General features: G+C 40.6%; 1 protein-coding gene across 1 annotated transcript; it reads right to left on the bottom strand.

Moving 5' to 3' along the window:
• Nucleotides 1-562: 562 nt before the first annotated feature.
• Nucleotides 563-1,870, bottom strand: LOC135770265 (protein FAM200B-like). The gene has a single exon (XM_065279993.1). It carries the CDS (start codon nt 1,868-1,870, stop codon nt 563-565), a length of 1,308 nt encoding a protein of 435 aa, XP_065136065.1.
• Nucleotides 1,871-14,137: the final 12,267 nt, after the last annotated feature.

The raw sequence follows: 14,137 nt of genomic DNA, 5'->3' as shown, positions 1-14,137 counted from the left end.
GGGCATGGTGACTACAACACAGTCTGTCTATTCGTGGTGATATAGTGGTACATAGTGACAGCCTCATATCATTCTCTGGTTCTAGCCTTGCCCTGTACTTGTTCTTTAGATATGCCAGTGTAGAAAACCCGCTCTCACAAAGGTATGTAGTTGGAAATGGTAAAAGACACCTCACTGCTTTTGCTGAAAGCTCTGGAAATTCTGTCTGGCAACTTATCCAGAACTTCATTAGGGGTTGTGTATCATACATATGCCTCCTGACAGAGTCTGTGGACATCTCTATGAGCTGATCCTCTTCTACAGTAGTTAAGCTTGACCCTGCTGCTGCATCATCACTGAATGGGAGCAGGATCCATTTGCTGTCACAGCGCCACTCATCAGAATCATGGAAGTACTTTCGGATTTGAAGCACAAGCTTCCTCAAATGCTCACACACAATGTCTTTAATGCCAGTGCTGTCAGAATATTCCTCAACTGAAGGAAACATAGCCAAGTTACCACTCTCCACTCGTTCTATCCATCTTGACATTTTTTTAACAAATGCCTCTAGTTTTTCTTAGAGCTACAGGACGTTTGAATCTCTCCCTTGCATTGAAGTGTTCAACTTGTTAAGCTCTGCAAAAACATCGGTGAGATACGCCAGCTTAGTCAACCAGTGGCTGTCGTTGAACATGTAAGCCAGTTCAGTGCACTCCTTTTCACACAAGAAAGTATAGATAGCGTCACGTAGTTCAAACACACGGGCGAGCACCGCGCCGCGAGACAGCCATCTCACCTCTGAATGGTAAAGGAGAAAGGTGTGTTCATTTCCTAAGCCTTGACATAGGGATGCAAACAGGCGTGTATTTAATGCTTTTCGTTTGATCAGGTTTACGGTTTTAACAACAGCATCAAACACCTCGCTGAATTCAACACTGAGATCCTTGGCAACCAGAGCTTCTCTATGAATCATGCAATGTGTCCAAATTATTGCCGGTGCTACTTTCTTTACGTGCCCAATCAATCCAGTCTGGCTCCCACTCATTGCTCTGGCACCATCGCTACATAGCGCCACACACTTCTGCCACGAAATATTGTGTTCTTTGAAAAAGTCATCAATAGCTGAAAAGATCTCAGCACCTGTAGTTCGCCCTGGCAGCGGTTTGCAAAAGAGAAATTCCTCACACATTGCACTATTATCCTTGTATCTCACAAATGCCAAAAGTTGCGCGTCATTTGTTATATCTGTCGTCTCATCTAATTGAATGGAAAATCCTTGAACTGATCGAGGTTTCTCTATCAACTGCTCTTTCACATCATTTGCCATTTCCTCAATTCGATGTCCGACTGTGCTATCTGACAAAGGAATCGTTTTTAATTTATTTGCACATTCTTCATTCATCATGGTTTTACACATGTCTATAGCTGCTGGCAAAATCAGCTGCTCTGCAATTGTATGTGGCTTTTTACATTTTGCAACTCTAAGAGCCACCATATATGAGGCTTTCAGCGCATTTTCACTGACCTTTGCACTTTTTCTCATGAGCGTCTGCTGTCCTTTGAAATCACGCAACATCTGTTGCATATAGTCAATAGGCTTGGCCTTCAAGAAGCTGTGATGTGTCTCCATATGACGAGAAAGTTTCGACGGTTTCATGGTTTCATTTGAAAGCACCGTTGAACATACGAAACACAGTGGTACCTCTTCTCCTGTTTTGTCAGTCGTTACTGTAAATCCATATTTAACATAATCTTCACTGTATTTTATTTTTCGTTTCCCACTACGTTTCCCTGTTTCCGCCGAAGTTGTAGCTTTGTCTGCAGAGCATGCAGCAGAAGCCTGTACATCTGTCCCGACATCTGTCCCTTTCCTTACTAAAAAGCGATCCATGTTGGTGCTGATTAGCAAACTTGGTCTTAGTTAGAAACGTCAGCTAACAGTTCCAATCCAAATTTAAATTCACCAAAACTATTTAGCATATATTTAATGAAACCTGAATAATGTATTATTTACTTAACTCCGAGATGCTGGTCTATTTCGCGCGCAATATGAATGTGTACGTATATGACGTTGGGGACGCAAAACACAACGTTGGCAAAGCGTAAGATAGACCTGATAGGTGCAAAGCTAGCCTATCCTGTGTCAGTTTGAATATTTTAGATATTTTTATTCAATTCAGTATTCCCACCAATGTGCAAATATTCAGGAAATATATTCAGAAAAATAAATTATGAAAAAAAACTAATTTTAATAATGAAATTTTGTAGGCCGTCACAGACCACATGCAATGCCGCCGTGGACCACCAGGGGGCCGCGGACCACCGGTTGAAAACCCCTGCACTATAGGGATGCTTTGTTCATCTTAGCATGTCTCATAATTCACATTCATGAGATTACTATTTGATGTGTGTTTCAAGCCATACCTTGTTTACACTCTTAATAATCTCCTTTTCCTTTCCTGATCAATGATGTGCATCATCTTACCATAACTGATATCAAACTTGTTAAATATTAATTAAAATTATTATTTAACAAAATCTTTAGCATAGTCCATCTATGCAAATGAGTCTGGTAAAACAAAGACAAAGTTTTCCTACTCTATCAACACCCTTTTGGATTGGTCATCTGAACTTCAAGGGGTTGGTCTAAACTCAGGTTAAGAGGCCTGCACCCCAATTCATCGATGCTCACAGCACACAGCTCACACACAGCACGCCACACGGCTGCTCAACAGCGAGGCCACGGTGCCCACCCGAGCTCGCTGTGAGACCTGTCCCTCTCTCTGATAGTTTTCACGGGCACCCTGACACTTGGACAAACTTTTAGCCTAGAAATCTAGACGCACCCTAGCGGCCGCAAAATATATTTGCTGCCAGGGTTTAGTCTAGGCACTCCCAATACACTTAACAGCTCCAAAAACCAAAATTTGGTCAGGCCAATCACATCGTGTGTAGCGTCTGTGGGGCGGGCTTAACATGATGACGACAGAGCTGCAACGGTTCCTACTTGAAAACAAAGAATGGCTGCTGCTGCTGGCGAACAGCTTTCTTTTGAAGCGGCTTTGGCCGCGACTCTGGAGGACTTAGACTTATGTTTTTCTTTGAGAGAAGAGCAAATAACCCTACTGAAGTCCTTTTTAAGCAAGAAAGATGTGTTTGGAGTTTTGCCGACTGGTTACGGTAACTACGTCACCTTCTTCGTTGCTCTGATTGGTCATAGCGCTATCCTATTGCGTGCAGAGGCATTTTGAGGGACAACCTTATATCCCGCCCCTTGCATTGAGCCGTTTGTGTGAAGAGTTGCCAGACCTTACATCTTGATGTAGGTCTGGCTAACCAGGCTAACAAACTTTAACAAATTGGACAAATTAATCGCCACAGATTAACCAGACCGACGGATTAACCCAAAAAGGAACAACTCGTACGGACACCTCCAAGGACTCCGTCACGTGACCACAAACTCAGGAACTCTCTTCCTCGCATACGCGCCCAAACAGCTGGACGTACACACGTGCCTCACAAAAGCTAAACGCAAGTATCGCTTGTTCATTCGCTGTAAAAAGTTATTGCCCCTTTTAATTAAGGTGATTCTTAGAGTTCTGATGATTTGTGCAGAAGTTAAGTCTATAGTGATATTGCCCTTCTTTTACTCTCTCTCTCTCTCTCTCTCTCTCTCTCTCTCTCACGAGTGCATGCTGGGAGTGAGTGGAAGGAGCAGGTTGGCGTGAGCGAGGGCTCTGTCTGAGTGAGATTTTCTTTCTTCTTCTTACTTAACAATTATTTATTTATTTTTTCTTTAGTTATAGGTTGTAAGTTAGGTGAGGTAGTTATCACTGACTTCGGTCAGTGATCTAGGATAATGGATGCGAGAGATTTCTCGCAGTTGACACTCAGGCATGGATGCAAATGTATGCCTGATGCTGATGTGTCGGTAGAAGATTGTTTGATAGCCGTAAGTGCGGTGGTTGGGGGCAATAATATTCAGTCTGCCTCACGCATGAACAAGGCTATCGTTTTCTTTCTCAGTGAAAGTCTAATGGTAGATGAATTGATTGAAAGTGGATTGACTATCAAAGATTCCTTTGTGCCCGTTTTGCCATTGTCGAGCCCATCTAAAAAGGTTGTTTTCTCTAATGTACCTCCTTTTATCAAAAATGAAGCATTAGAACAATTACTCCAGAGGTATGGTAAAATAATAAGTCCTATAAAGATGATCCCGCTCGGTTGCAAAAACGCCGAAATAAAGCACGTAATGTCTTTTCGGCGACAGGCTTTTATGATCTTAAATAACCAAAGTGATCCTCTAAACCTGTCGGCGAAATTAAGTTTTGATGGAAAGGACTATACTGTTTTTATTAGTTCTGAATCCATGAAATGTTTCGTGTGTGGTAGTTTTGGGCATGTAAGACAAACTTGTCCTAATCGGAACAAACCGGCAGGTGCTGTTGCGCCTCCAGCTGCGGATGCAGAGAACAGCGGGAGGGCTTCAGGTGTGGATGTTGCTGCGGCCGCTGTGGAAGTACAACCCCAGCCGGCCGGAGTGATCTCTGTGCCGGATGAATCGCCCGAAGGGAGACCGGGGGTGGCTACCTCTAAAGTCGGCCCGGTGGAGCCTTCTGAAGAGGCGGCTGGCCCAAGTCACACGCCTGCTGTTCCGCAGGCAGAAACGGGGCTTATACAGGCGCGGTTGCAGGCTGTATCTAATGCTGATTCGATCTGTGTTGAAAATCAAATTCAAATGGAAAAAACGGCTGCGGATGACCAGTTAAGCCAAAGCCAAGAATTTATTTCCTCACAAGAACTCAAGGAATCTAAGTTACAGACGGAAGATTCTGATAAAGATTACGACGATATTGAAATGGGTGATTATGATGTGACTGATTCTGAGCCTGCCTCTGGTGGTAAGTCAAAACTTTATTCTGTCAAAGAAATTAATCATTTTTTGGACACCACAAAGGGACTCCGCAAACCAAAAATTGAAAATTATTTTCCTGATTTAAAACTGTTTGTGGTATCGGGTACAATGGCAATGAAAGGGGCGTCGTTCGATGAGCTCGACAAACCTAAACTGTATCGTCTGAAAAAGCTCCTTAGCAGTGTTAGAAGTGTTTTGAACACCCATGTTAAAAAGTAGATATGGATTTGTCTTTTTGGAGAGGTTTTTACAGCTTATATTTACTGAGTTTTCTTATTTTTACCTTTATGGCACCTTTGAGATTTAGTTCTTTAAACATTAATGGGTGTCGTAATGCTATTAAAAGGGCTAGTCTTTTTGACTATGTGACTTTAAAAGGTGAAAGTATAGTGTTTTTGCAAGAAACTCATACAGATGCTGATAATCAGGTACTGTGGTTAAGTGAATGGAAAGGACAAACTTTTTTAAGTCATGGCACCTCTCTGAGTGCAGGGGTCACTATTCTGCTGGCACCTGAATTTAAAGAACAGCCTGTGAACATTATTGAATTAGTCCCAGGTAGAATGCTGAGAGTTGATGTGATAGTTCATGGATTAGATTTTTCCTTTTTTAACGTGTATGCTCCTAATATTGGGTCTGAGCGTGTTTCCTTCTTTGAAAAGCTTAAAACCGCTCTCAGTGATGTCTCTAGCAACAGGATTGTTGTTTTGGCTGGGGATTTTATTTGCACACTAAACCACACTCTGGATAGGAATCATATGGAACCACATAAACAGTCTGCTGATATGCTTAGGTCTTTGGTCACATATCATGACCTTGTAGATGTCTGGAGAGAATCTTTTCCACTGGCTAGACAATATACTTGGATGAAAGTGAATACTAATATGATATCTGGGGCTAGATTAGACAGAATTTACGTACAAAGATGCACAAGAGACAAATTTTATAACTGTTCTATTTTTCCTACTGGTCTATCTGACCACCATCTAGTATCTGTTGACGTTACCACTCCTGAAAACACTTACAAGCACACTTATTGGAAATTCAATAATCAGTTGCTTTTAGATCAAAACTTTGTTAACGCTTTCACTTATTTCTGGGAGATGTGGAGAGAGAGGAAAAAACAGTATAAGTCACTAAGTCAGTGGTGGGACATCGGTAAAGTCCACATTAAGGTGCTTTGCCAGAACTTCTCGGCTTACACTAGGAATACCCTGGATAAGGAGATGGCACAGCTAGAGCAAGAGATCCTACGCTTTAATACTGAAGGGGACAGTGCAGAGATCAATGAGACTCTGGAACGAAATAAATTTCTTTTGCGGAGCCTTCTGGAGGAACGAGCCCAGGAAGCTCTAATTCGTGCAAGATTTTTAACTGCCAACAACATGGACGCTCCTACATCCTTTTTCTTTAAACTAGAAAAAAAGACTGTGGACAAGAAAATTTTAAGCTGCCTAAAGCTCCCTGATGGGGGGAAAACTACCGACAGTCAAAGAATACTTTCTCATGCACGATCTTTTTATGAGAATCTTTACACTGCTGATCCCTGTGAGGAGGAAATGGCTGATCTACTCCTCCAAGATCTACCTCAGCTCTCAGGAGGAGAAAAACTAAAGCTTGATAAACCACTGACTTTGGAAGAACTATCCTCAGCTGTCCAAAGCTTGTCTCCTGGTAAAGCCCCCGGCTTGGATGGATTAAATGCAGAATTCTACAAACGATTCTGGTCAGTCATCGGAAATGATCTGCTTCTTGTTTTCAAGGAAAGTATAGAAAATGGCATCTTACCAGTGAGTCTAAGGAGGGCTGTGATCACTCTACTCCCTAAAAAGGGCGACCTAGAGGATATCAAATGCTGGCGTCCAGTTTCATTACTGGGTACAGACTACAAGATCTTCTCGAAGACTCTAACCAATCGGATTAAACTCTGCATATCATCTGTGATTCATGCGGACCAGTCATATTGCATTCCTGGCCGCACTATTTTTGATAATCTTTTCCTGATTCGAGACCTGATTTCTTATGCCAAAGTACACAATCTGGATATTGGCCTTGTTTCTCTAGACCAGGAGAAAGCCTTCGACCGGGTTGATCATGGTTTTCTCTTTAAATGCCTTGAGGCGTTTGGTTTTGGCACCCCTTTTATTACTTATGTTAAACTGCTGTACACAGATGTCTATAGCATGTTAAAAATTAATGGTTCTCTTACAAAGCCTTTTAAAGTGAACAGAGGTATAAGACAGGGGTGTGGTCTCTCAGGTATTTTATATGCAATTGCCATTGAACCTCTACTGGTAACATTAAGGAACAGGTTGGGTGGCTTAACAACAGTGTGTCCATTCAATGAAGAGCCAGTAACTGTTAGACTCACTGCCTATGCTGACGATGTTACCATCTTTATTAGGTCTCTTGAGGATGTTAGAGAACTAGAGAAATCCCTTGAGGTTTTTCAGAAAGTTTCCTCCTCCCGCATTAATTGGCAAAAGAGCGCTGCCTTTTTGCTAGGCGATTGGGTAGATGGAGGGCCTCCAGCACTTCCTCAAAACTGCTCATGGAGTTTGGAAGGCATTAAAATTTTAGGAGTTTTTCTTATATCAGAACTGTATATGCAGAAAAACTGGGATGGTATCTATGATAAAGTGGCTGGACGTTTACACAAATGGGAGTGGATTCGCCCCCACAGTTGTCTTACAGAGGAAGGGTACTAGTGATTAACAATTTGGCAGCCTCAATGATGTGGCATAAGTTAAACGTGCTCAATCCACCTAAAGATCTGTTACAACGCTTACAAAAAGTATTTGTTAATTTCTTCTGGAATGGTGTTCATTGGACGCCCCCTGCAATTCTTTACCTGCCAGTAAATGAGGGAGGTCAAGGCCTGATTGATCTTGCAGCAAAAGTCGAAGCAATGAGGCTAAAAGCTGCGCAAAATCTACTCTACCCAGTAGAATTTAGACCTTGGGTGTCATTTGGCATGGCCCTCCTTAGATCTTTTGGTGGGTTTGGGTTGGACAAACATTTGTTTTTAATGTCTTATCATGGTAAGGTGTTTACATCTGATGTCAAATTTTATGCCTCTGTTCTAGACTCTTGGTCAGTTTTCAAACTGCACAGAAATGAAAACCACCACTATGGACTTAATGAACCTCTGTTCTTTAACCTTCTTGTAAGTGACTATACTTGTACATCTAACACTGTTGTCAACACCTTCATGGAAAAAGGTTTTCCAAGGTGTCTGATCTGGTTAACCTTTCCTCCAAAACATGGAGGTCGGCAGAGACAATCTGTAGACAGACAGGCTTTAAATCTGCGAGGATGATAAAGCAGATAACTGATGAACTGAAAACAGCCCTTCCTGCCACTCTTCTCCTTTTTATTAACGGTGCACTGTCAGGAGCCCCTTTTAAATGCACCTTTCCTAAGCTAACTGTGTCCCCTAATGTTCCGTCGGGTGATGAAAGGGAGGGAAAACTGCTCACGTTTAAGCATTTACATGAAATTGATTTTCAAGAGGCTGGGAAAAAAGAACTTTATCAGACTTGTGTTAAGGTCAAGTATTTTAAGGGGATAATGGACAGAGACGATTCAAAATGGAGATCCTTTTTAATGACTCCAGCTGGTCTTTCTCCATCATGGAGGCTTTTTTACAAGGGTCCCCTACTCAAGCGATCAGGAGACCTACAGTGGAGGGTATTGCATTGTATACTGCCCACCAATACCCATGTGTCTAAATTCAACATGAATGTTTTACCAAATTGCTGCTTCTGTTCGGCACCTGAAACTGTCTTTCATGCGTTTTCTGAGTGCCCCAGATTGATTCCACTGTTTTCAGCTGTAGGAAAAATACTTAATGTTTTGGGGTTTGTCTTTGATATAAGTCTGTTTATTTTTGGCCCCAGATACTCAAGGGCGCTTAAACAGCAATGTACTTTAGCCAATTTCCTAACTGGACAAGCAAAGCTGGCCATTTGGAAATCTGGCAGACTAGCGGCTGAGGGGAATAATGTGAACCTTCTTGAGTTATTCACCGCATTGGTTGAATCCAGAGTAAAAGTAGAGCACAGGTTTTTCCAACTGACTGATAACCTACTTGATTTTGAACTTAAATGGTGTATAAATGGGGCGTTATTGTCGCTTGCTGAAAATGGAGATATACTGTTTAATTGGTAATATTTGTTAGTCTTTGAAATTGCCTACACATTTTATATGTGTGTATATATGGAGATATGTATATGTGTGATTATGTATGGGTGGATGCATTATGAATCGAGTTTTATATGATGAGGTGATTGAGTGCAAGTAAATTATGTTCCTAACCTAACGATTTAATAAATTGTGTTAAAAGTAAAAAAAAAGTCTCTCTCTCTCTCTCTCTCTCTCTCTCTCTCTGTCTCTCTCTCTCTCTCTCTCTCTCTTTCTCTCTTAATTTTCCATTCTTTCTCTTTTATATGTGTTTCTTGTTTGTTGTTTGTATGTATAGTTAGTCTTGTGTGTTTTTGTAGTGTAACATAGTTTAATAAACCGGTTTTGCATTTCACAATTGAATTGTTTCTGTGTTCAATGCTCATGAAAGAAATGTCACTTAATCTGCCGTTAAGATCTTAAAGCTACATGCTTAAAATACTTTATAGCAGTAAGAATGTTATTTTCTAAAGGCCACGGAATTAACTTCTTAAATGTACAATTATGAGTATTTGCTGGACAAATACATTAATTAATTGTTATTATTATTATGCTAAATCAGTTTAAAATCTTAATAATTTGTATAATTAATTAGTTAATTGTCCTTATTATTCCATTTGAGCTAAATATGGGAATTTCCCCAAATTAACTTAAATTCCCGTAGTGTTTCGGTCGGAGGTTTATGGTGTTTTAAATAAGGCCGTTCTCCCCCTCCCACTGATTCGCTACAGCGTTCCCCAGATCAACGGAGCCATCAGGCCTTTCCCTCGGAGTGTGTGGTTTGGTTCGCCCTAGGCGGAAAGGAGCTCGCCCCGAATTCGACCGCCATATGCGCAAATGCATCTGCCCCAAGTCAACCGCCCTCTTCCTGTGTTCCTATGGATCTATTTATATGTCTCCTCTTCCATACATCCTCCAATCACAAGGTTGCCACATTACTCTACACACCTGTTGCCCGTAAGCCCTGATTGTGCTGTCAAGGAGACCAGGAAGTAAGGGTGTTTGAGAGATGAGGTCTGGGTGGAAACCATCTTCGGGCGGAACCAATCTTCGCCGCTTTTGGTTCCACCCTATAATAGTCACCCTGTGACAATATTACTAGTTATATTACTAGTTACATTTTTTTTCTGGACAAGAATGTTTATTTGGTCAAGCCACGGCCAAGAAAATATTCAAAAACAAAACTCCCAAATCAATAAAAAGTTAAAATTTTATTAGATTAAATTTGACAACAATTTACTCATTCAAAATACAGTGATGACAACAGGTTGCAATTCATTTTAGATGGACACCTTTAAATGGACAGCTGATGAAAGAATGACGGTTCACAATAAATAATTTCCTGATAAAGACTTCCAAGAGTTCTGTATTCTTAGCAGGGGGATACCATGATGTTAGTGCACATTATTTACCCACCCACTATACACAACAATGCACAGCAAATTCATCCAACACCCAAACATATAAATATATCAATTTAACACCGCAAAGTAAAAAATACACAATCAATTCAGTAAATATCATTAATATCACTCAAGCTAAAGACAGCCTTCGTCAATTACGGTAAAATTGATATACAAAATTGATGGAATAAACAACCTGCACGCAACCCCTGTTTACATACAAACAAACAACGACATGAGCGCCTGGAGACCGTGGCATAAACTCACATTCATCAAGGTCTCCACGGCAAGAAAACCCACCATTATACACCACCTTTTAATACAACATAAAAATTACTGCTGGCTTCCTTACCCGCTAGTGGACGCGGGGCACAGTGTTCGGAGAAACATTAAAGAGCGTGCACTTCACCGTCAAGTTATTTTCCTTCCGTTGAACATAATAAAATAATGACTGAATCTCCACCCGTCGAAACTAGCTTTCTGTTGCTGGGAACCTTCCTCTGAAAAAGAGCTTGTTGTTGACGGTTCCATTTTCCCGATCTGTCTTTGAGTGTGCCGCTCTGTGCTGCTGGCTGCCGGGTGTCGACCAATCGGTGATGGTAAATGATACCTCATGCCAAACTTAGACCAATTACTGTTCCATTCACGCCCTCCTCCCCTTCCCTTTTGTTCTCTGTGTTGTGTGCCTTGTGTGACACCCAACACTGATGACTTGTGAAGGTATTACACCATATCACATTACAATAATTAAGATGCGGTTTTAAAGATAGTTTTGTACAACAAAAGAAGAGCAGATAGAGGAAGGAAATGTCTAATATTATAAAAGAAGCCAACATACTCTGACAGTTTGCTTACTAAGATGGTCGATATGACACTTAAAATTAAGAGTCATCAATGAGAACCCCTGAGAATTTAGTGGAATAGACTCGTATTATCACCTCCCCATTTCTTTTAATCAGGCAGTGAGCAGTGTTTTTTTATATTTTGTTCCATTTGAATAACATGAAAATAGTTTTGCTGACATTTAATGACAGTTTATTGCAATTAAATCAGGAGTCAACTTTGGTTAATTCTGAGTTGACTATATCTTGTAGAATAATTGGGTTCCTGTGTGATGTAAATAAATTTGTGTCATCAGCAAAAGTTATTTTATAGGAATTAAAATAGGAATTTATAAAGTCATTTATGTAAAGGATGAATAAGAGTGTCCACAAAATGGAGCCCTGGGGGACCCCAAAGATGATGGGCTTACAAGTAGATTTGTGGTCTTTAAAGGTGTAGCGGAGGATTTTCTCGAATTGTAGAAAAGAACCGCCTTCTCCACTTTAAAAAAAATGCAATTGGGCAACACTCCTGATTGACAACTAGGAGGACCAATAGTCTTGATGATCCACCAGGAAAAAAAATCCTCCGCAATACATTTAACATGGGCATACTGTTCCCTCTCATATAGATAACTTCTGAACAATTTAAGTGCTAACCTCTGATACCATAGTGATGCAATTTGGAATCCTCCCTCCTGTTTGTCAGTTAGGTTGATTAACAAATGCCCATCAATTTCATACTCTGAAACAGCAGGTTAACAAGAGTAGATGATGATCATTTAAAAAATTGCATGCTGAATTATATATTGCAGCATATCACTTAGCATTCACCAGTTTTATCAGTTGTATTATTTATTGTGATCAATAGTAAACTCCAACACAATAGTGATGACTTCATGAACTTCTTTAACAAAATTATGTTTATTAGGGAAAACATAGAATCTACGCAAGCAGCCACCACTCTACCCAATAGTACATTTTCCACTAGATTACCAAACAAACATCTTGAGTCATTTAAACCTACTACAATAGAAGAGCTCTCTAAATTAGTAACGTCATCCAAATCATCATCCTGTATACTAGACCCCTTTCCCACAAAATTACTAAAAGAGGTATTTCATGTAGTGTCAGACACGGTACTAAATATCTTTAACTCATCTCTAGAATTAGGATACGTTCCAACAGCTTTCAAACTAGCAGTTTTTAGAACGCTTATTAAAAAACCAAACCTTGACCAGGGAGATCTTAATAACTTTAGACCAATCTCAAATCTACCTTTTTTTTCTAAATTTTAGAAAAAGTAGTGGCAAGCCAGCTACGCACATTCGTAGAGAATAATAATACATATGAAAAGTTCCAATCAGGTTTCAGGCCCCACCATAGCACAGAGACAACACTGCTTAGAGTTACAAATGACCTCCTATTAACATCCGATCGTGGTGAAATCTCAATCCTTATATTACTAGACCTTAGTGCAGCCTTTGACACAATAGATCACAAAATCTTACTCAATAGACTAGAAAACTATGTTGGCATCAGTGGTCAGGCGTTAGCCTGGTTTAGATCGTATATAACCAATCGATATCACTTTTTTTATGTAAATGAGGAAGAGTCATATAACTCCCCCGTTAAATATGGCGTACCTCAGGGATCAGTTCTAGGCCCTATCCTATTCTCGTTATATATGTTACCTCTAGGAGACATTATCAGGAAACATAACATAAGTTTTCACTGCTATGCGGATGATACCCAGCTTTACATCTCGTCGCATCCTAGCGAAACCCACCAGTTTTCTAAGCTAACAGACTGCATTAGTGATATTAGGGACTGGATGGCACATAACTTTCTTATGCTAAACTTCAATAAGACAGAGATACTTATTATTGAACCGAATCGCTCCAAACATAATATGTCAGATTACAAGTTGCCCATAGATGGCTGCACGGTTGTGCCATCTTCCACGGTTAAGAATTAAGGCATGATGTTCAACAGCAATCTAGCTTTTGATAGTCATATCTCCAACGTCTGCCGCACAGCATTCTTCCATCTTAGAAATATCTCAAAAATACGCCATATGCTGTCTGCATCAGATGCAGAAAAGCTTATCCATGCTTTTATGACCTCTAGAATAGACTATTGTAACTCGTTACTTGGGGGATGAAATGCAAATCAGGTAAACAAGCTACAGCTGGTTCAAAACGCCGCCGCAAGAGTGCTTACTCGATCTAAAAAGTATGACCACATCAGTCCAATTCTGGCATCTTTACACTGGCTACCAGTTAAATATCGCATACAATTTAAAATATTACTAATCACCTACAAAGCCTTAAATGGCCTAGCGCCCTCGTATATTAAAGAACTACTATCAGAATACAATCCATCACGTAAACTGCGCTCACAAAATTCTGGTCACTTAATTATCCCTAGAATATCAAAAGTGTCTAAAGGTGGTAGATCCTTTTCCTACTTAGCCCCTAAGCTCTGGAATGATTTACCAAATAATGTTCGAGTATCAGACACAGCCGATCAATTTAAATCTAAACTTAAGACATTCTTCTTTAACAAAGCATTCACATAAAATGTCTATGCTATTGCCGCAATAGTTAGCCTGTCTGGAACCGAGCTAACTTAAACCATTATAATGTATGACACTTGCATTACATGCGAACGGCCCCTACGCTAATAGAACTCTGTTTTTGTCTCCCTGTCTCGTCCTCGACCCCGAGGACAATGAGACAAACAGACCCAGTTCCTGTTGCTGTGAAGGTCATCGCACCACTGATCTACTGGCTGTCCTTCAACGTGACGACCAGCCGATGCGCGACCAACGACCA

Source organism: Paramisgurnus dabryanus, chromosome 8 (assembly GCF_030506205.2).
Source record: "Paramisgurnus dabryanus chromosome 8, PD_genome_1.1, whole genome shotgun sequence".
In the NCBI taxonomy this organism is placed as follows: Eukaryota; Metazoa; Chordata; class Actinopteri; order Cypriniformes; family Cobitidae; genus Paramisgurnus; species Paramisgurnus dabryanus.
The sequence above is the reverse complement of the archived record's forward strand: the minus strand, read 5'-3'. Positions and strand labels throughout refer to the sequence as shown.

Coding starts and splice junctions, on each gene's coding strand:
- LOC135770265 (XM_065279993.1), bottom strand. CDS start 1,870: ATGGATCGCTTTTTAGTAAGGAAAGGGACAGATGTCGGGACAGATGTA.